Source organism: Cherax quadricarinatus, chromosome 40, assembly GCF_038502225.1.
Source record: "Cherax quadricarinatus isolate ZL_2023a chromosome 40, ASM3850222v1, whole genome shotgun sequence".
Lineage (NCBI taxonomy): Eukaryota > Metazoa > Arthropoda > Malacostraca > Decapoda > Parastacidae > Cherax > Cherax quadricarinatus.
The window spans coordinates 16,858,201-16,882,974 of record NC_091331.1 but is presented as its reverse complement, the minus strand read 5'-3'; the positions used below and the strand labels follow the sequence as shown (position 1 = coordinate 16,882,974).

The window sequence follows — 24,774 nt, the reverse complement described above, 5'->3', positions numbered from 1 at the left end:
GAGTCACTATCAACCCCAATAGTGAAACTGGGATGAAGTCATACCAGATGTCCAGTGCGCCATAAATTCTGCTTACAATGCTTCCATAGGTGATACTCCACATTATGCATTGTATGGTGTAGACAAGCGCTTACCCTATGAGTTGTTATATTCCACTCCGAAACCTAATTACAACCCTGATGATTTCATAGCAACTCGTACCAGCATAGCTCAAAGTGTTTTTAGAAGAATCCGTGAAACACTTCACAAATCAACAGCAGAATTTACTAGAGTAACTAATAGCCGTGCTAAGCCATCAAAAGTAAAAGTAGGTTCAAGAGTAATGCTGACAAATTTCAACAAAACATCCGAAATGCCTAAGCTCGATCAAAAGTTTGTCGGACCTTATCGAGTTGTAGAACATATCTCTGGCAATAAGTATAAGGTTAGAGAAATTAGTACTGGTAAGTACAAAGAATCGCATTTAGATCATATGAAATTAGTATGCGATGTTGATGATATTGCTACCCAGACTAATGTGACAGATGCTGAAAATCCTCTTGACTCTGTACCCTTTACCTCAAATACTCAGTCAGATAACCAACCTGAATGTCGTTACTCCTTGCGTACTCGACAAGTAATGAGAAATCCCACAAGTATCTTTTGTAGATACTCGTTCAGATCTCCCTCAGTCAAGGCATGTGTTAGCCATTGCAGAGGAATTCGATCCTCCCAGAGATGATAACCATTCTGCAGAATTGGGTTTAAATGTACATAGTCTGTATAACTAGATGTCCGAGATGAAGTAAATTGTCAACTGTTTGTTATTAACTGATTAGTTTTTTCAGAATTTTTTTTTTTTTTTTTATTCACGTTCCCTCCGTATTCTGAGAATTGACAGTAACAGTCTGAGTGCACCAGATGCCTTTGTTGTTAATTTCACCTTGTATATATATATTTATTCTTCCTCAGAATCCGTAGAGTGCATGAATACAGATCGATCGATCAATTCCATCCATATTGTACAATGATTTGATCTTATAGTTGGTAATGCATTACGTTAAAAGTGATTATGTTAACACCCATTACGTAAAACTCATTTTGTTAACATCCATTATGATACCATCCATTAGTTCTAAGTTATATATGAATTTGTTATTGTATAGAATCAGCCCAGAACCGCCTGCCTGTTCAGCCTATAGATAGTAGTGTATGTCGAGACGACAAACGTAACATGACCGAGCTGTCAACATAGTTGCTGATCCCTGTGTTATATAGCATAGCATATAGTATCCATGTGCTTTAGATAGGAGATCCCTTTTAGGCCTGTGACTGTTGTGTGACGTCACGGGATGCGCATGTGCACGTTCGTACCTCTGCCCCGGTCTCAGACGGCGTGTAGGCCTCGACAGGCGTAGACAGGCAGAGGCTGGGCTCCATGTTCATCATCACAGTCTGACAATATATATGTTACCATCCAACAAGTGTGTCTACCTTCAACCCTCGATATCTCCATTAACCCTTTCAGGGTCCAAGGCCCAAATCTGGAGTCACGCACCAGTGTCCAAGAATTTTCAAAAAAAAAATTTGTTATTTTTTCTTATGAAATCGTAGAGAATCTTTTTGTGAAGGTAATAAAACAAAAAGTACGAAATTTGGTGGAAAATTGACGAAATTATGCTCTCGCGAATTTTGATGTGTCAGCGATATTTACGGATCGGCGATTTTGCCGACTTTGACTCCCATTTTAGGCCAATTACATTATTCCAATCAACCAAATTCTTAGCTATTTCACTAGTATTACTTCTATTCTATCGATTGAGCACAAGAAATCGCCAAGTCAACTGTTTCAACTACAAAATAAAGTGATCGGAAATTGTTAATTTGGCCAATTTAACACAAAGTTCAAAATATTCCAATTTCAAAATAGGGTCCAGAATGAACAATGTAGGCATTCCTGGCACTAAACTAACATTTCCTCTGTTCATTAGTTATGTTTTGAGGCTTTACAAATAAATTCCATTTTGATTTTTTATTCACATAATGAATTTTTATTCACACCAAAAAATAGAAGATTTACTGTTATGCAATACTGTAATAATTGTATAAATATCATCACCATATTTGTGAATGTATATTAGACCCACCAGCTGACGTGTATTAGACTTTTGAGGTCGTTTGTTTACTCTTGAATATCGGCAAAAATTTAACATTTCCGCTACTTTGAGCTCAGTTTCAAGCCATTTCCAGTGCTAAAACCAATCAAAATCATCTCTATTTCTGTAATATGTCTTCCATTCTATCAAATGAGACCAAGAAATCGCAAATACAACTATAAAAAACATACGAAAAAACACTGCAAAGTTGCTGTTTTAATCGAAAAATCATGATTTCATTTTTTTTCTCTCATTATACACAGTGTGCTGCAGGATCTGTTTTATGTGGTGCACACATACCACATAGATGTATTCTCTCATATCTAGGCCCAAATGTACCACTCACAGTTTATCAGAGTGAGCTGAGCTCATGGCGTAGATCTACGGTTTGGACCCTGAACGTAAAGCCGTAGATCTACGGGACGGACCCTGAAAGGGTTAAGAACCCCTACGATAATCTCCCTCTCTCATACACACCCTAACCTGAGCCTCATTATCCTCATAAAAACTCTTTACAGCATTTAGTAACTTACTACCTATTCCATACACTTGCAACATCTGCCACATTGCTCCCCTATCCACTCTATCCTATGCCTTTTCTAAATCCATAACTGCAATGAAAACTTCCCTACCTTTATCTAAATACTGTTCACATATACGCTTCTATGTAAACATTTGATCTGCACATCCCCTACCCACTCTAAAGCCTTCTTGCTCATCTGCAATCCTACTCTCTGCCTTTCCTCTACTTCTTTCAATAATAACCCCAACGTACACTTCACCTAGTATACTCGGTAAACTTCTTTCTTTCAATGCACCGGACGTATCCTACTAAGCCGGGGTGGCCCAAAAGGAAAACGAAAGCTTTTCCTTTTACCTTTAGTAATATATACAGGAGAAGGGGTTACTAGCCCCTTGCTCCTGGCATTTCAGTCTCCTCTTACGACATGCATGGCTTACGGAGGAAGGATCCTGTTCCACTTTCCCATGGAGAACTTCGTACACTTATTCTCCTATAGAGTGGATCCTCGGTTTTCATGTGCCCTAGTTTGTATGTAAAACTTATATTTTTTTTTTTTCAACAAGTCAGCCACCTCATTCATACATAATCACTGTCTTTGCAGAGGCGCCCAGATACAACAATTTAGAAGCATATCTAAAGGTATATATAGCACAAACCTCTCCTTTAAAGTGCAGGCATTGTTTTTCCCCATTTCCAGTACTCAAGCCCAGTTATAAAAAATAATTGGTGTACCTGAATCCCTTCACTAAATATTACCCTGCTCACACTCCAACAGCTCGCCAGATCAAAAAAATAATTCATCTCCATTCACTCCTATCTAACACGCTCACACATGCTTGCTGAAAGTCCAAGCCCCTCGTTCACAAAACCCCTTCCTCCAACCTTTTCGAGGATGACCCCTACCTCGTCTTCCTTCCCCTACTGTGTTTTTGGGAGATTCTAAAGAAAAGTTACAAAGGCTAGTAGACAAGTTTGGGAGGGTGTGTAAAAGTACAAAGTTGAAAGTGGATATAGGTAAGTAAGGTGATGCGGGTATCAAATGATTTAATTAAAGAATAATTGGATATCACATGGAGGGAGTATGGAAGAAGTGAGTGTTTTCAGATATTTGGGAATTGACTTGTCAGCGGATAGGTTTATGAAGGATGAGGTAAACCAGAGAACTGATAAAGAAAAACAGACGAGTGGTGCATTAAGGTATCTGTGGAGACAAAAAGCATTATCTATGGAGGCAAAGAAGGGAATGTACGAGAGTAATAGTGATACCAACAGTCTTATATGGGTGTGAAGCTTGAGTTGTAAATGCTGCAGCATGGAGGTGACTGGAGGCACTGGAGATGTCCTGTCTAAGGGCAATGTGTGGTGTAAATATTATGCAGAGAATTCGGAGTGTGGAAATTAGGAGGAGGTGTTGAGTTATTAGAGTACAGTGGACCCCCGGTTCGCGAAGTCATCGTTAACCGATAAATCCGGTATCCGAAGCATTATATCGCAAAAAATTTGCCTCGGTTCCCGTTACAAAACCCGGTACGCGATACGATTCGTACGAGACGTGTTCACGTGTGGCCTGAACTGCCCCGTGTGTGCCAGTGTGCACGCATCTAAGGATACATTCGGTACATTCCATATTATCACTGTTTCTGGTGCTTGTTTCTGCAAAATAAGTCACCATGGCCCCAAGAAAGCTTCTAGTGCCAACCCTTCGAGACCAAGGGTGCTAATGACTATTGAAATGAAGAAAGAGATAATTGCAAAGTATGAAAGTGGAGTGCGTGTGTCGGACCTGGCCAAGTTGTATAGTAAATCCCAGTCAACCATCTCTACTATAGTGAGCAGGAAAACGGCAATCAAGGAAGCTGTTCTTGCAAAAGGTGCAACTGTGATTACAAAACAGGGATCGTAAGTGTTAGAAAATGTTGAGAGACTGTTATTGGTGTGGATAAATGAAAAGCAGATAGCTGGAGATAGCATCTCTCAAGCGATCATTTGTGAAAAGGTTAGGCAGTTGCATGAGGATTTAATTAGAAAAATGCCTGCAACTAATGGTGATGTGAGTGAATTTAAGGCCAGCAAAGGTTGGTTTGAAAGATTTAAGAATCGTAGTGGCATACACAGTGTGATTAGGCATGGTGAGGCTGCCAGTTCAGACCAAAAAGCAGCTGAAAAATATGTGCATGAATTCAAGGAGTACACAGAGGCTGAAGGATTGAAACCTGAACAAGTGTTTAATTTTGACAAAACAGGCCTATTTTGGAAGAAATTACCAAGCAGGACTTACATTACTCAGGAAGAAAAGGCACTCCCAGGACATAAGCCTATGAAAGACAGGCTTACTCTGTTGATGTGTGCCAATGCTAGTGGTGATTCCTAAGTGAAGCCTTTATTGGTGTATCACTCAGAAACTCCCAGAGCATTCAGGCAAATTAGCCTCAAGGCTAATTTGTGTGTGCTGTGGAGGGCAAACACTAAGGCATGGGTCACTAGGGACGTTTTCTATGACTGGTTACACCATGCATTTGCCCCCACTGTGAAAAATTACCTAACTGAAAAGAAATTAGACCTTAAGTGCCTCTTGGTGTTAGACAATGCCCCTGGTCATCCTACAGACTTGGCAGAGCAACTCTGTGGGGACATGATCTTCATTAAGGTCAAGTTTTTGCCTCCTAATACCACTCCTCTCCTGCAGCCCATGGACCAGCAGGTCATTTCCAACTTCAAGAAACTGTACACAAAAGCTATGTTTGAAAGGTGCTTTGAAGTGACCACAGATACTCTATTGACTCTAAAGGAGTTCTGGAAGGATCACTTTAATATCCTCAATTGTGTAAACCTTATAGGTAAGGCTTGGGAGGGAGTGACTAACAGGACCTTGAACTCTGCTTGGAAGAAGCTGTGGCCAGAATGTGTAGACAAAAGGGATTTTGAAGGGTTTGAGGCTAACCCTGGGAATCCTATGCCAGTTGAGGAATTCATTGTGGCATTGGGAAAGTCCTTGGGGTTGGAGGTTAGTGGGGAGGATGTGGAAGAGTTGGTGGAGGAGGACAATGATGAACTAACCACTGATGAGCTGCTAGATCATCTTCAACAGCAAGAGGCCAGATCTGAGGAAACTGCTTCGGAGGAGGGGATAGAGAAATTGACGAAGTTGCCTATGTCAAAGATTAAGGAAATGTGTGCAAAGTGGCTTGAAGTGCAAACCTTTTTTGATGAAAATCATCCTGACGCAGCTACTGCAAGCCGTGTTGGCAACCTGTACACTGACAATGTTGTGAACCACTTTAGGAAAGTCATAAAGGAACGAGAGGTACAGGCCTCTATGGACAGATATGTTGTGCAACACAAGTCCAGTGACTCTCAAGCTGGTCCTAGTGGCATTAAAAGAAGAAGGGAAGTAACCCCGGAAAAGGACTTGCTACCTCAAGTCCTAATGGAGGGGGATTCCCCTTCTAAACATTAAAAACTTTGACACACTCCTCTCCTCCCATCCCATCAATCATCACCAGATCTTCATTAAAGGCAAGTGTTAATTATTCTATTGAGATTATTCTATTGAGATTATTCTATTGTTATTATTGTTATTGTAATTATTCTATTGCATTAAACTTAATATTTCATGTGGTAAAAGTTTTTTTTTTCATACTTCTGGGTGTCTTGCACGGATTAATTTGATTTCCATTATTTCTTATGGGGAAAATTGATTCGCTTTCCGATAATTTTGCTTTACAATGAGCTCTCAGGAACGGATTAATAACGTGAACCGGGGGTCCACTGCATTAGTCAGAGGGCTAAAGAGGGGTTGTTGAGGTGGTTTGGTCATTTAGAGAGAATGGATCAAAGAAGAATGACTTGGAGAGTGTATAAATCTGTAGGGGAAGTAAGGAAGGGTAGGGATCATCCTCGAACAGGATGGAGGGAGGGGGCGAAGGAGGTTTTGGGCAAAGGCCTTGGACTTCCAGCAAGCGTGTGTGAGCGTGTTAGATAGCAATGAATGGAGACGAATGGTTTTTGGGACCTGACGAGCTGTTGGAGTGCAAGCAGGGAAATATTTAGTGAAGGGATTTAGGGAAACCAGTTAGCTGGACCTGAGTCCTGGAAATGTTAAGTACAATGCCTGCACTTTAACCCTTTGACTATTGAGACCCCCAAATCCTGAAGTCTCTCACTGTGCCGCAAAATATTAGAAAAAAAAAATTCTTATGAAATGATAAGAGAATCTTTTTCCAATGGTATTGACACCAAAAGTATGAATTTTCAGCCAATTTCATTGTTCCTGTCGACCAAATTCATAGCTATTTCTTTAGAACTCCATTTGTTCTACTGATTGAGTACAAGAAACCACCCATTTACCAATTTCAACTACCCAATAAAGTGGTCAGAAATTGGCAATTTGGCCAATTTCACGCAAATTAAAAAAAGATGCCTATTTCAAAATAGGGTCCAGAATAAACAATGCAGACATTCCTGGCACTAAAATAACATTTTCTCTGTTCATTAGTCATGTATCCAGGCCCCTCTTATATTACTCAAGCTTTCTATTTTGAATTTTTATTCACACCAAAAATAGAAGATTTACTGTTATGCAGACTACTGCATTATTGTAGTAATTGTATAAATAATGTCAACTCATTAGTGACTGCACATTAGAATATCTAGTTGGACACTTATTGGACAGTGATGTCAGTTGTTTACTCTTGAACATAGGCAAAAATAGAACATTTCCACTAATTTGAGCTCAATTTCAAGGTCCTTTTCATTGTGAAACCAATCAAATCATCTCCATTTCTGTAATATGTACTGAATTCTATCAAATGAGACCAAGAAAACGAAAATACAACCATAAATACTATACGAAAATACACTGCAAAATCAGTGTTTTAAACCAAAAACACAGTCGGAGTTTTTTTTTTCTCATTATGCACTGCGTGCTGTAGGATCTTTTATACTGCGCACACTGACCACACAGACCCATTCTCCCATATGTGGCCCTACCAGCTTTCTCCTGCTTGATTTGAAGCTGCTAGAATTTTGGCGTATTAATGAGTCAAAAACACTGGCTCGTAAGACACATTAATACAACACCGACAGTCAAAGGGTTAATTAAGGAGGGGGTTGGGATATTGACAGTTTGGAGGGACTTCTAAACTGTTGTATTTGAGCACCTTTGCAAAGACAGTGATTATGTGTGTGTGAGGTGAAAGTGTTGAATGATGAAATTATTTTCTTTTTTGGGATTTTCTTTCTTTTTGGGCCACCCTGCTCGGCGGGAGACAGCCGACTTTTTGAAGAAAAAAAAAAGGTAATAATAATAATAATAATAATCACTCTGGAGTGGTTTAAATGTCAGCTACCAAACCTTTTTTTCTTCTCAGCACTGTCCTTTGCACTTGCTTTCTTAGGACTCATGGTTAGAAACAAGAAATTTTGCAAAATAATTGCACGAAACGTAAGGAAAACATGAGAATTTCCTCCACCGCGAGTGGTGCACTGAGCGTTGCTTTGATACATACTGCCATCTCGTGATGGTGTTTGGAAACTCATTTGTAGTATAGGGTACAAGGTCTGCCACTGCTGTTTCATGTTGTCTGCCACTGCTTTCTTCATGTTTTCTGCCATTGCTGCTTCATGTTGTCTGCCACTGCTGCTTTATGTTGTCTGCCACTGCTGCTTTATGATGTCTGCCACTGGTGCTTCATGTTGTCTGCCACTGCTGCTTCATGCTGTCTGCCACTGCTACCTCATGATGTCTGCTCCCACTTTTGTTAGCATGTTGAAGAGCTCTCCAATATGTAAAGGTTGCAGGGCAGTGCTAATCGGACAGGTACTGGACGGTGACGTCATTTGTTTACTCTTGAACACTGCCAAAGAATTGAACATTTCTGCTACTTTGAGCTCCATTTCAAGGTACTTTTCGTTGTGAAACCAGTCAAAATCATATCTATTTCTGTAATATATCTTCCATTCTATCAATTGAGACCAAAAAACCCAGAATACAACCATAAAAACCATACGAAAATATACTGCTAAGGGAGGCTAATGGCTGAGAAGTGAACTCCTTTATTTATGGTCTGATTTCTTTCATTTTTGGTGTATGTTAAGAAGCATCTTTCCATCATACATTGCCCAAGTTTCAATATGATAGTCCAAAAAACAACTGAGCTCCAATTCCCTAGATCAAGAGAAAGAGCCCCTCACCAGCATCAAGGAATCTCCCTTGAGGCCCACTCGCATCTGGAAATTTTGCTCATGTCTGGACGCAAAAAATCGACCGAGTGACTGCTCGTATCTGGAAAAACTCGCACGTGGATGCACTCGTAAGTAGAGGTACCACTGTATTATTAGTAGTAGTATTTTATTATCATTATTAGGATTTTATGCCATACGAGAACTTGGGTCATGGAAACAGGCAGCACAGCGTCTTGGCGTCAAGTATCTCAGACTGCTTCCTACAGCCACTGAGTACACTAGCTTTCACGGTCTTCAAGACTACATATCTGAACAGAATTTGCATTTATTGTGCATCCCATAGTACAAGATGTTGGCAAAAAGGAAGATCTTGACTTTACCTCAAGGAAGTGCCAAGAGACAAAGGAAGGCTCTCGATCTCAAGGTGAAAATGAAGATTATAAACGAGTATGAGGCTGGTTAGAAAGTGCAAGTGACAGCCGATGACTTGAAGCTGGGGCATTCTACCATTTCCACTATCTTGAAGGATAAAGATAGAGTGAAAGAGGCAGTGAAAGCATCGACAGGATTTCAAGCCATAATAACTAGGCAGCGAAAGCATGATAAAGACGCCCAAATTAATAAAAACTGACATATATGGAGAGGTACTGGAGGGTGTGCGGGGCTATATGAGCGAGAGGGAGAAGGCGTCAGCAATGCCTCTCAGTAACTCATGCTTCACCATGATGTACAGCCTTGTAAGCTCACGGCACTATAAAATATTGTATAGTAGACCGTCATTTAGCACGAGTTTGTTTGGCATGATTTGGGTATTGCACGACTGAAGAATTGCGGCACAATTTTATGTAACACGTCGTATAATTAATTTAACACGATTCAATTTGTGGAAAAGAAAAAAAAAATCTCTTTTGCTTAAGTGGCTGCCTTGTTGTGGACCAGCCGGGGAACCCTCCTGCCATCCCCTACCACTCCCTGACACCATCCCACCATCCTAGCGTTCGTAATTCATACGTGTCCAGTCCAGTCTTTCTCTGCTACAAGGCAGTTGTGTTTGTGAATTGTGTTAGGATATTTTAATTACTACATCTTGTATCTGCCAAGCAATCATGACACCCAGTAGTTGCTGAAGGTGGCACGAAGAGGTATAAGCACTTAACAAAGAAACAAAAATGTGAGACAAGAGATAACCTGTATCCATAATAAAGTGTTACTTTGTACACAGAAAAAGAGGTAAACATGAGTCTGTGTGACTGACTTACTGAATGACTGACTAACTGAATGACTTGACTGACTTACTGAGTGACTTGACTGACTAAATGACTTACTGAGTGACATGACTGAATGACTTACTGAGTGACTTGACTGACTTACTGAATGACTCGACTTACTGAGTGACTTGATTGACTTACTGAGTGACTTGACTGAATGACTTACTGAGTGACTTGACTGACTTACTGAATGACTCAACTTACTGAGTGACTTGATTGACTTACTGAGTGACTTGACTGAATGACTTACTGAATGACTTGACTGATGTACTAAGTGACTTGACTTACTGAATGACTTGACTGAATGACAAAGTTAGACACTCCAGTACAACCATCAACTTCAGTACCAGAACCTCTATCATCCACCTCAGCCCAGTAAGGCCACAGCATAACTCTTCACTCTCTTCACAATCATCCACAAACACCACAATTTAAGGTAAGAAATACTATTATTTCTGTTACATTTGTAGTCTTAAGCAGTAAAAACAACATATCATAACAATGAACTAAAACTACATATTCACTTTTATTTTTGTAAGACGTGGAGGCCTAAATAAAAGTGGTTTAGCTTTTTTGGGGCTCCCAGGAACGTAACCCTATTTTTCCCACAAGTTCTTCAGTTCATCTAACATGATTTTACCTAACACGGCATTTTCAGGAACGTGACTACTGTGCTAAATGACGGTCTACTGTATAATTATACTATTACTATCAATAAAGGTTATCTACCTATCATATTTATTCCAGAATAATATTAGGTATAACATAAATAACTTAGAAGCATGATAAAGATGCCCAAATTAATAAAAACTGACATTATATAGAGAGGTATTAAAGGGTGGAGGGCCGGGAGGGAAAGAAAAAAAGTGACTGCGACCATAACAGAAAGCATTATGCACCTGAAGGGTAACTATAGAAAATCACACTTACCCATGAAAAGACTGAAAAAAGTGCAATTTTCTTGAAAAAAAAACCCAAGCAATCAGCTATGCACACGTTTCCTGGAATATCTTGAAAGTATGTTATTGACCTATTTCATGTTGTATTACCGTTAATAATAAACAGATCGAAAAGCATTTCCCAACAAACATAAAACTGAATGTTTTAATTTTGGGTGGTGACACTTTTGAAGTGTCAGTAAGGGGTAATTCCTCGGTTAACGATCAAATCGTTTACCGATGAGGTCTTAGGCCCCTAACTCCGTCGTTAAGTGAGGAGAGGTTGTATACGTAAGTGCTACTGGCCTGAATAATGTATATCTACATAGGAGACAGTGAAATGGGTAATATTTAGTGGTGTTTGTGTCAACACGTATTTTTCTTGCAGGTCGCAAATCGCTGAGGCTGGTAACTGATAGGATTTGTAAACAGATACTGGATTTTATTTTTTGTCGGCTGTTTTCGATCAATACATGAATTTTTGCACATGTTCATCCTACGCATGTGTGATGGGATCATATTTATCTGGTAGAGAGAGGTAGCTGAAGGAAGGTGAATGGAGGATGGGAAGGAGAAAGAGAAGCAGGAAGGGATGTAGCAATGAATGAGTGTATGCAAAGAAAGGAATAAAAAGAGATGGAGGTAAGGAGTAAAAATAAGGGAGTGAGGAAGGAAGATAAGTACGAAGGAAAGCAGGAGGGAGGGAAACAAGGGAGAGAGAAAGAAGGATGGATGGAAGTTTCATACTAACGAGCATGTAACAGTATGTATTATGAGAAGTGAACAATTGCACAGGCCTCAACTGCCGATCTCAAGGGTGAGGGGCACCATGTTACCAGTGCACCAGTGATGTTAATATCTGTGGGGCAGCGATAGCATGGTTTGCTTCAGGACCATGGGGTCAGCATTTCAAAGCCTGTTAGCCCATTCAAATCTTCAGCCACATACAGTAAAAGTTACCTACATTCTCCAAAACATATATTTTACCTTAGAGTAGGAAATTCAACAAAGTTTTCCCAACAATTCACTTGCAAGAAAATCATGCCAAATATACCAACCTTTGCAAGATACTTTCTGGATTTGGATTCATTCTGGTGTCGTGATGCATGGAGATAACACGTTATAGCAAAAACTCCAAAGTTGGTGTGGTTTGTTGGGTCATGGGTAAAAAGAGCCTCCAAATAGTCTCCCCAGAGAGCCCAGGCTTTTACCAGTGTGTCATGAAGTTGAACAGCTGCACTTAATGCTTTATTAGCTTCTTCGCTACGACCTGATGCAATGAATATATGTTAAACACAATAATATAATAAATCAAGAAAATATGACAAATAAAAATGAGAAAGGGATTATATGGAAACTATATGAACAGTAGAACTACTATGGTGAATACCAACAAATTATGAGCAACAAACACACATGCAAGACATTTATTAACCCTTAAACTGTCAAAACGTAGACCTAAGTTCACCTGCATGGCACTCCAAATATTTTGAATAATAAAAAAATCGCTTTTTGTTTTTAAATTAAAGAGGGTAGTTTTCTGTGTGGTATAAGACAAAAAACAACAACATTAGGACCAGTACTTACCGAGGTATAAGACCGTGAAGTTGGCTCTGGATGCTCACCTGACGGCAACATCCAGTCCTGCCGCTTGCAGAAGTGTTGCCGATTTACCTTTTTTCTCGTTTTTATTTTAATTTACATAATTATTATGTTCTGATAATTACAATTTATAACAGTTCTTGTGATGTCATAGCCAATCTTTGTTCTGACACTAAAATTATGTACTGAAATAGTACTCAAATAGTAACAATCACACTGACAGGTGAACATTTTCACCTGCCTTGGTCACTGACTATTGTCTAGAAATATATACAAAGTATTTATAGGTCCCAGCAATGTTTTAGACACGCTGGAGTATGAAACTCCTTGGAAAATGGTGTTATGACAAAAGTCAGATAACTCCTTGGAAAATGGTGTTATGACAAGGGTCAGATAAGTGACAGCCAGTGACATTTGATGAATGTGAGCCGCTGGAGGGGCGAACCTTGCCTTTATGTGCTTTTACTCTTGCACACAAACATGTCTCTGTAGATCTGTTTGTCAGTCTATCTGTCTGTCTGCCTGTCTATCTGTATATCTATCTGTCTCCCTAGCACTGCTTATCTGTCTTTCTGTCTTCTGTGTGTGCCTTGAAGAATGGTGTTATGACAAGTGTCAGATAACAAGAGACATATGATGAATGTGCACTGCTGGAGGGGGTAACCTTGCCTTTATATGTTTTTACTCTTGCACACAAACATGTCTCTGTATGTCTATCAGTCTATCCATCTGCCTGTCTGTCTATCTGTACATCTATCTGTCTGTCTTTCTGCCTGCCTAGCTCTGCTTATCTGTCTGTCTAGTTCAGCTTATCTGTCTTTCTGTCTTGTGTGTGTGGTCATGTTTATTTATGTCTTATATCTACAAACACTTATAGGTAGTAGGTTGGTAGACAGCAACCACCCAGGGAGGTACTACTGTCCTGCCAAGTGAGTGTAAAATGAAAGCTTGTAATTGTTTTATATGATGGTAGGATTGCTGGTGTCCATTTTTTTGTCTCATAAACATGCAAGGTTTCAGGTACGTCTTGCTACTTCTACTTACACTTAGGTCACACTACACATACATGTACAAGCATAGGAGGGCCCCACTTATACGGCAGGTTAGGTTCCAGGCTACCGCCATAAAGCGGAAACCGCCGTAAAGTGGAACACCCTTTTTTCCACTTATAAATGCATACAAACACTAGATAACAAGTTTACACTAACATATATTAAGTTAGCAATAGAACCAGGCATCAAAAAACAATAAAAAAGTACAATACACACATAGTGCACTCATTACTTACCTTAAAATATTTATAGTCTTAATCTAGGGTGAGACAAGTAGTATTTATTGTAAGAAATCAAGTGTGGTATGTATGGTAATAGCCAGGCTACCTTACCAGACCACCCCACCCACACATACTATTCTATGATATTTAAGCATCCCAGAGCGATAAAATGTATATACAGTTCACTCATTACTTACCTTAAAATATTTGTAGTCTTAATGTAGGGTCAGGAGTAAGTAAATGAGATAAAACGAATAAATGAGAGAGAGAAAGAATGAGTACATGAGAGGGGACAGGCGCAGAGTTATGTAAACAAACCAGGTGAACGTAAGTTTTGTAAACAAACGAAGTGTACACGTCTGGTTTGTGTACAAGTTACATTGTGTACAGGTTGTCTCTACATTGATACGGTAGAATTAATAAAGAAGAACACTCCCATTCTCATGTAACATCATTTTGAGAAGAAATGAAGCTCTGAGTGAAGGCAATGGAAATAAGTCACACTGACTTTTTTGGGTTATCCTAGGTTCTCTACACGTATGTTGTTATGTATGATAATCTATGTAACTGTATTTGTGTATACCTGAATAAACTTACTTACATACATACGAAAGGAATAATTTTCTACAGTTACCCCCAGTAACACATTTTCTCTTATGTTAGATTAGAGAAAATGTTATTCTTGCCATCACTTGTACAAGTTATGTGGCTCCCACATCTTATATTTATGTTTATTTATTCTATTGTGGGGTGTATTTATCATCTTTTTATGTTATGTATCGTGTTTATTATATAATTTTGAAAAAAATATCATGGATGGATTAATGAAAATGTGTATATTAACGTAATATACGACATTTAATGAGACTCGGTGAGTATTGTTATTATTATTATCATTTCTAATATGGCGTCACTTGTGCAAGTCGTCTGCTACCACATCTCACATTTATGTTTATTTATTCTACTGTGGGGTGTATTTATCTTATTTATATGTTATGCATCGTGTTTATTATATAATTTTGAAAAAAATATCATGGATGGATTAATGAAAATGTGTATATTAACGTAATATACGACATTTAAATGACTCGATGATTATTATCATTACTAATATGACGTCTGGAGACATAAGACACTTACCAATTTTAATGTGTACCTGCATGCCAGCACAGTATGTAAGTTTATTTAGGTACAGGTATACATAAGTATAATTATCAGAGTATATATAAAATATGAAATAACTTTTAAAAACATTTGAAATTTTGGAGTTTCCAGACAAAATGGAGAGACTTAGTGCTTACTGAGCTCATGGAGAATGTAAACAAACAGGGTGGGGCACGGTGACCGTATTAGAAAGTCAGGTGGGGGGAGCCGTATAGCGAGTTTTGGTCATAATTTGAAATGTCCATATTAGCGGAACGCCGTAAAGTGAAACGCCGTAAAGCGGGGCCTTCCTGTATATATACACACCCCTCTGGGTTTTCTTCTATTTTCTTACTAGTTCTTGTTCTTGTTTATTTCTTATCTCCATGGGGAAGTGGAACAGAATTCTTCCTCCATAAGCTGTGTGTGTTGTAAGAGGCGACTAAAATGCCAGGAGCAAGGGGGCTAGTAACCCCTTCTCCAGTATATATTACTAAATGTGAAAGAAAAAACTTTTGTTTTTCCTTTTGGGCCACCCCACCTCGGTGGGATACGGTCGGTGTGTTGAAAGAGAAAGAACTGTACTTATGAGTACATGTGAGAGACAGAGACAGACAGATATATAGACAGACAGATACAGACAGAGACAGCCAAAGCCAGCCAGCCAAATACATTAGAACATAAGAAAGAAGGAACACTGTAGCAAGCCTACTGGCCCATGCAGGGGAGGTCCATGTCACCCCCCTGCTTATTTATTTATTTATTTATTTTATGTCTTTGCAAACAGTACATTGAGATTTTGTATTTACAATAGTGGGTTGCAATGCAAAGAGAGCCTCTATTATGCCTAGGTATTATGGGCCAACTTAACATTATTGGCTTGCAGTCTACTTAACACTAAGGAGTATATCATAGTTGTACAGTAGGATAGTAATTATAAATGAATCAAAATTTGTATAAGACAAAAATATATTTATATTCAAAAATGCTCTTTGTGAAAACAATGACTCAATTATATTCCTGTCAACAATGGATAAAAGGTTCAAAGTGATTCAGTTATGATGTGGGAGTACATAGGTAAGTAAGTGTGTACTGAGTATTTAGTATTTAGTCTAGGGTGATAGAGTTTTGAGAAGAGTCTTAAATTGATTTTCAGACTTGGTTACTTTAATATCTTCTGGTAATGAATTCCATATTTTGGGGCCCTTTATGTGCATAGAGTTTTTAAACTGTGATATGGACACGAGGTACATCAAAAAGAGATCTGTGTCTTGTGTTGTGGTCATGTGTCCTGTTTAGGTTGGTGAGAAGAAGTTTGAGTGGAGGGTTTATATTTGCGTGTATTGTTCTGTGTATGTAGTAGGCACATGAATAAGCATGGATGTTCTTAATGGTGAGCAGATTCAGACTTCTGAAAATTGGTGGAGTATGCTGGCAGGAGTGGGAATTTGTTATCATTCTTACTGCTGCCTTTTGCTGGGTTATTAGGGGTTTTAGGTGATTGGATGTTGTTGATCCCCATGCACAAATTCCACATGTAAGATAAGGGTATATGAGTGAATGGTACAGTGCCAGAGAGCTGATTGTGGAACATAGTACCTTATCTTTGTTAGTATGCCTACAGTCTTGGAGATTTTTTTGGCGATTTGTTGTGTGTCCGGATCTTAAGGCTACTGTCAAGGTGGATACCTAGGAATTTTCCCTCTGTGAGTCTTGTGACTGATGATCCATTTAGCGTTATGTTAATTGGATAATTTGCAGCTTTGTTTCCAAACTGAATGAAATAGGTTTTATCAGTGTTCAGGGTAAGTTTGTTAGTCATCATCCAGGCAGATATTTTCTGTAATTCAGCATTGACTGTGTTTGCTAGTATGACTGTGTTTGGGTGGGAAAAGATATATGTAGTGTCATCTGCAAATAATATGGGTTTGAGTAGCTGTGATGCATTCGGTAGATCATTGATGTAGATGAGAAAGAGGAGTGGTCCAAGGATGCTTCCTTGTGGGGCTCCTACTGTGACTGGTTGAATGGAAGAGTTTGCATCATTTGCTTATACATACATATTGAGTTCTGTTACTAAGGTATGATTTGAGGGAGTGGCCTCTGACACCAGAGTGCATTAATTTGGAGTACAGCAGTTCATGGTCGACTGTATCGAAAGCTTTACATAAATCAATGAAAATGCCCAGCGGGACTTCTTTCTTTTCAAGTGCGGTATATACTAGTTCTAGCATGTGTATGATAGCGTCATTTGTGCTTTTATTATTTCTGAATCCAAACTGACAAGGGTTTAATATGTTGTGTAAAACGAGGTAGGAATAGATCCGTCTATAATTAATTTTTCAAAGAGTTTAGAGAGCAGTGGTAAGTTAGATATTGGTCTATAGTTATTCAAGTCAGCTTGGTCACCTCCTTTATGGATCGGAGTGACCCTCGCTATTTTGAGGATTGTTGGGAAGGTAGATGATTCAATGGATTTGTTAAAGAGCATTGCAATAATTGGTGACAATACTTGAGAAGCTTTTTTGCACATAAAAGCAGGCAAGTTGTTTATGTCTCCTGCCTTGTTTTTAAGAGTGTTTATGATGAGCGTAACTTCAATGGGGTTGGTTGGAGCTAGGAATAATGTATTTGGGTAGGTACCTATGAGGTAGTCTGATGGACGGGTATTTGTGCTTGGTATTATGTTTGCTAGATTTTTTCCTATGGTGGAGAAGAAAACATTAAGTCTGTTTGCTGTTTCGGTTGGAGTGAGTAGGGGTTCATCCGATTTTGTTAGTTTAATTGGTTTGTTTTTGGATAAGTTTTTAGTTCCAAGAATTTCAGATAGAGTTTTCCAGGTTTTTTTCATATCACCTTTGATGTTATGTAATCTATTTTCATAATACAATTTTTCTAACCTTCTTATTAGGCTGGTAAATGCTGACGAGTAACTTTTCGACTGTTCTCTAGTTATTTTACCCATTCTATACCGTTTTTCATATTTGTGCTTTGTGTTAATGGATTTGAGGATGCTTGGTGTTAGCCAGGGATTATTCAGCCTCTTTGCTGTGAACTGTTTAGTTTTTCTGGGGCAATGTCTGTTATAGAGGCATTAGGCTTTTTTTTAGAAAATTATTTATGCATTCATTCACATCTGTATATGTTTCGAGCTCATTTTGCCAATCGATGTTATTCATAGCTGCAATAAAGTTGTTAACTGTTGTCTTGTTATGTAGTCTGAAGGTTACTTTAGTAATGTCTTGTGGCAGTTTGCCCAGATTAGTCATGAGATAGGTTGGGTAGTGGTCTGTAGTGTAGTCTGTAATTATGCCTGATTTTAAGAGGGATATGGTGTTTGTCCAGATGTGGTCTATTAATGAGATGCTTGTCTCAGAGATTCTTGTAGGTTTAGATATTGCTGGTAGCAACAGGCAGTTACTCGCTGTGTTTGTGAATTCTGTTACTTGTGAGTCCTGGTCATGTAGTATGTTTATGTTGAAATCTCCTGTTAGTAGTAGGTGGTCTTTATTCATGTGTGCATCAGTAATCATGTTCCCTAGTTTTTCACTAAAGTGATAAATGTCTGACTGTGGTACTCTGTAGATGTTTATAACTGTGAGGGGTTTTTGCAGGTCTTTTGATTTAAATTTGGCTATGATATATTCTCCATGTTCGTTCCTTGTGCAAGATTTATTGATACATTCGAGTTGATCTGAGTAGTATATAGGCGTTCCTCCCCCTTGCTGGTCTGTTCTACAGTTGTGTATGGCCATGTACCCAGGAATGGTATAGACAACTGTAATATCATGTTAAGCCAGGTTTCTGTGAGTGTGATGATTGATATATTGGAATGAAGGGAATTGAGTAATGCTGTGAGGTCATCATAATGTTTGCTCAAGGATCTGACATTGTACAGGTCCGCCATCACAAATCCGGCAATCAGTTATTCGGCACTAATTTTGGCTAGCATAATTTCAAATTTTCAGGTTCGCCACACCCACCTGCTGGTACTGTTTGGTGGCGCTACTTGCTGCATAAGTCATTCCAATTTCTTTTTCTCCATTTATTGTTTTAAGCTGCTTACTTTTAGCCCTAGCCATGGTTCCAATGAATAAAAGAAATGCTTCTCATTATGTAAAGCACCTACACAGTACATTATCCATTAAATATAAGGTGGCTTTGAAGCCACTGTCGGTTGCCATGAGCTCAGTCTCATGAAGCAGGAGAATATGCTTTATTATTACGTTAATATCAACACTACAGCTTATCTGCTTATCACAACTGATCTAATATGACATAAGAAACAATATAAATAACATAAAACATGTTAAATACTCCAGAATGAATAATATTTGGCATAACACCGAGCAGTTCGACAGAGTTATGAAGAGGATATGGTAAACAAATATCATTCTCCTATCCTTGTCTTGGAGGCTTATATTAGAGAAAACGGAGTATAGCACAGGGCAAACTATGATATACACTCGTACTCCACCATAAACATGAAACAAAAAAGTTATTCTCTCTCTATAGATTATCACACATAGCATGTGTGTCAAGAACCTAGGATAACCCAAAAAAAGTCAACGTGGCTTATTTTTAGTACCTGGCTTGGGTTAGCCATATATGATTTTTGGTAAATATTCGATTCCCAGCCAGGGTAGAAACATTAGGCGTGTTTCTTTACACCTGTTGTCTATGTTTACCCATCAGTAAATGGGTACCTGGGTGTTAGTCACTAGTGTGGGTGTTATCCTGGGACACTGACCTAATTTTCTTGAAATACTCAGCATAACAAGTGCCATTCTATACAGTAGTATGTCACTGATGTCAGCTAGGCCTGTATACCTTGCACATGTACGTGTAGTAAATAAAGATATTATTATTATTATTATTATTATTATTATTATTTTTTATTTTTTATTATCACACTGGCCGATTCCCACCAAGGCAGGGTGGCCCGAAAAAGAAAAACTTTCACCATCATTCACTCCATCACTGTCTTGCCAGAAGGGTGCTTTACACTACAGTTTTTAAACTGCAACATTAACACCCCTCCTTCAGAGTGCAGGCACTGTACTTCCCATCTCCAGGACTCAAGTCCGGCCTGCCGGTTTCCCTGAACCCCTTCATAAATGTTACCCTGCTCACACTCCAACAGCACGTCAAGTATTAAAAACCATTCGTCTCCATTCACTCCTATCAAACACGCTCATGCATACCTGCTGGAAGTCCAAGCCCCTCGCACACAAAACCTCCTTTACCCACTCTCTCCAACCTTTCCTAGGCCGACCCCTACCCCGCCTTCCTTCCACTACAGACTGATACACCCTTGAAGTCATTCGGTTTCGCTCCATTCTCTCTACATGTCCGAACCACCTCAACAACCCTTCCTCAGCCCTCTGGACAACAGTTTTGGTAATCCCGCACCTCCTCCTAACTTCCAAACTACGAATTCTCTGCAATATATTCACACCACACATTGCCCTCAGAGATGACATCTCCACTGCCTCCAGCCTTCTCCTCGCTGCAACATTCATCACCCATGCTTCACACCCATATAAGAGCGTTGGTAAAACTATACTCTCATACATTCCCCTCTTTGCCTCCAAGGACAAAGTTCTTTGTCTCCACAGACTCCTAAGTGCACCACTCACTCTTTTTCCCTCATCAATTCTATGATTCACCTCATCTTTCATAGACCCATCCGCTGACACGTCCACTCCCAAATATCTGAATACATTCACCTCCTCCATACTCTCTCCCTCCAATCTGATATTCAATCTTTCATCACCTAATCTTTTTGTTATCCTCATAACCTTACTCTTTCCTGTATTCACCTTTAATTTTCTTCTTTTGCACACCCTACCAAATTCATCCACCAATCTCTGCAACTTCTCTTCAGAATCTCCCAAGAGAACAGTGTCATCAGCAAAGAGCAGCTGTGACAACTCCCACTTTGTGTGTGATTCTTTATCTTTTAACTCCACGCCTCTTGTCAAGACCCTCGCGTTTACTTCTCTTACAACCCCATCTATAAATATATTAAACAACCACGGTGACATCACACATCCTTGTCTAAGGCCTACTTTTACTGGGAAATAATTTCCCTCTTTCCTACATACTCTAACTTGAGCCTCACTATCCTCGTAAAAACTCTTCACTGCTTTCAGTAACCTACCTCCTACACCATACACTTGCAACATCTGCCACATTGCCCCCCTATCCACCCTGTCATACGCCTTTTCCAAATCCATAAATGCCACAAAGACCTCTTTAGCCTTATCTAAATACTGTTCACTTATATGTTTCACTGTAAACACCTGATCCACACACCCCCTACCTTTCCTAAAGCCTCCTTGTTCATCTGCTATCCTATTCTCCGTCTTACTCTTAATTCTTTCAATAATAACTCTACCATACACTTTGCCAGGTATACTCAACAGACTTATCCCCCTATAATTTTTGCACTCTCTTTTATCCCCTTTGCCTTTATACAAAGGAACTATGCATGCTCTCTGAAAATCCCTAGGTACCTTACCCTCTTCCATACATTTATTAAATAATTGCACCAACCACTCCAAAACTATATCCCCACCTGCTTTTAACATTTCTATCTTTATCCCATCAATCCCGGCTGCCTTACCCCCTTTCATTTTACCTACTGCCTCACGAACTTCCCCCACACTCACAACTGGCTCTTCCTCACTCCTACAAGATGTTATTCCTCCTTGTCCTATACACGAAATCACAGCTTCCCTATCTTCATCAACATTTAACAATTCCTCAAAATATTCCCTCCATCTTCCCAATACCTCTAACTCTCCATTTAATAACTCTCCTCTCCTATTTTTAACTGACAAATCCATTTGTTCTCTAGGCTTTCTTAACTTGTTAATCTCACTCCAAAACTTTTTCTTATTTTCAACAAAATTTGTTGATAACATCTCACCCACTCTCTCATTTGCTCTCTTTTTACATTGCTTCACCACTCTCTTAACCTCTCTCTTTTTCTCCATATACTCTTCCCTCCTTGCATCACTTCTACTTTGTAAAAACTTCTCATATGCTAACTTTTTCTCCCTTACTACTCTCTTTACATCATCATTCCACCAATCGCTCCTCTTCCCTCCCGCACCCACTTTCCTGTAACCACAAACTTCTGCTGAACACTCTAACACTACATTTTTAAACCTACCCCATACCTCTTCGACCCCATTGCCTATGCTCTCATTAGCCCATCTATCCTCCAATAGCTGTTTATATCTTACCCTAACTGCCTCCTCTTTTAGTTTATAAACCTTCACCTCTCTCTTCCCTGATGCTTCTATTCTCCTTGTATCCCATCTACCTTTTACTCTCAGTGTAGCTACAACTAGAAAGTGATCTGATATATCTGTGGCCCCTCTATAAACATGTACATCCTGAAGTCTACTCAACAGTCTTTTATCTACCAATACATAATTCAACAAACTACTGTCATTTTGCCCTACATCATATCTTGTATACTTATTTATCCTCTTTTTCTTAAAATATGTATTACCTATAACTAAACCCCTTTCTACACAAAATTCAATCAAAGGGCTCCCATTATCATTTACACCTGGCACCCCAAACTTACCTACCACACCCTCTCTAAAAGTTTCTCCTACTTTAGCATTCAGGTCCCCTACCACAATTACTCTCTCACTTGGTTTAAAGGCTCCTATACATTCACTTAACATCTCCCAAAATATCTCTCTCTCCTCTGCATTCCTCTCTTCTCCAGGTGCATACACGCTTATTATGACCCACTTCTCGCATCCAACCTTTACTTTAATCCACATAATTCTTGAATTTACACATTCATATTCTCTTTTCTCCTTCCATAACTGATCATTTAACATTACTGCTACCCCTTCCTTTGCTCTAACTCTCTCAGATACTCCAGATTTAATCCCATTTATTTCCCCCCACTGAAACTCTCCTACCCCCTTCAGCTTTGTTTCGCTTAGGGCCAGGACATCCAACTTCTTTTCATTCATAACATCAGCAATCATCTGTTTCTTGTCATCCGCACTACATCCACGCACATTTAAGCATCCCAGTTTTATAAAGTTTTTCTTCTTCTCTTTTTTAGTAAGTGTCTAAATGAGAAGGGGTTACTAGCCCATTGCTCCCGGCATTTTAGTCACCTCATACGACACGCATGGCTTACGGAGGAAAGATTCTTTTCCACTTCCCCATGGACAATAGAAGAAATAAAGAAGAACAAGAACTATTTAGAAAAAGGAGAAAAACCTAGATGTATGTATATATATATGCATGTGCGTGTCTGTGAAGTGTGACCAAAGTGTTAGTAGGAGTAGCAAGATATCCCTGTTATCTAGCGTGTTTATGAGACAGAAAAAGAAACCAGCAATCCTACCATCATGCAAAACAGTTACAGGTTTCTGTTTCACAGTCATCTGGCAGGACGGTAGTACTTCCCTGGGTGGTTGCTGTCTACCAACCTACTACCATATTATTATTATTATTATTATTATTATTATTATATTATTATATTATTATTATTTTCTCAGTTGTTTGTTGGGTTATCTTATTTAAACTTGGGTAATGTATGATGGAAAGATACTTCTTCACATACACCAAAAATTAAAGAAATCAGACCATAAACAGCGGAGTTCACTTCTCAGCCATTAGCGGCCGCTTAGCGGTATATTTTTGTATGGTTGTTATGGTTATATTCTCATTTTTTCGGTCTCATTTGATAGAATGATATATTACAGAAACAGATATGATTTTGATTGCTTTCATGATGAAAAGTACAGTGGACCCCCACATAGCGATATTAATCCATGCAAGAGAGCTCATTGTTATGCGAAATTATCGTTATGCGAATGAATTTTCCCCATAAGAAATAATGGAAATCAAATTAATCCGTGCAAGACACCCAAAAGTAAGAAACTAGTGTACACAGTATTACATTAAAAGCAATTAAAAAACTTAAAAAAAAAAATGTAAATATCACTGACGCATTTATATCTGTTGCCGATGAGTGACAATTTTTTCACCAATTTCCACAACCCATGAAATCATAAACTTTTATCAGATTTCACTCATTTTAGTCTTGTTCAATTCAGACAAAAATACACTCTTTCATTCTATAAGAAAAAATAACTTTCTTTTATTTTTCAAAATCTTTCCCACAAACAGGAATTTTTATTTGGGAGTATGCCACAGTTAAAGGGTTAAAGATAGCTATCACAGGAAGCCAGCAAAGAAAAAAAAAATATACTGTATTTAGGATTAAGAAAAAACAATGCCCCATGAAGACTACACTTTTTAAGAAAATCAAAGAAAGATGTTCATTTTTCCTACCTCTATCCAAAAATGACAAAAAGAATCTGTTAGCAGAAATTTTAATAAATCAACAACATTCTTACTTAACACAGCAATATTCATACTTACCTAACTGAGAGAGAAACATACCCTTAAGGGCATAGAATTCTGCAGTCATATCCTTATTGAAATATTTCAAATTAGTGGATTCAATCACCTCTAACCCCTGTTAAGAAAAGAAAGTGTTAATATAAATGATTTTATATTTTAATTATAATTTATTATTTCAAATGGACACAACAAACCCCAAGAAGATACATTACTCTCATTTGAGGTCAGGTAAAGTTATAAATAAGACAAAATTATGTTTAAAGAGTCATATTATGTATATTACTAAGGAAGGAGA

At 38.7% G+C, this 24,774-nt stretch overlaps 1 protein-coding gene across 7 annotated transcripts in view; it reads right to left on the bottom strand.

The window, feature by feature from the left end:
* The window catches only part of Nipped-A (Transcription-associated protein Nipped-A), a 362,660-nt gene that overhangs the window by 152,593 nt on the left and 185,293 nt on the right, over positions 1-24,774 (bottom strand). For all 7 annotated transcript variants that reach the window (XM_070092733.1, XM_070092739.1, XM_070092738.1 and 4 more), the window contains exons 24-25: positions 24,498-24,594; positions 12,106-12,317 (exon numbers count right to left, since the gene is read on the bottom strand). In XM_070092733.1, the coding sequence (XP_069948834.1) occupies positions 12,106-12,317; positions 24,498-24,594 (309 nt within the window). The remainder of the gene's footprint in view (positions 1-12,105; positions 12,318-24,497; positions 24,595-24,774) is intronic.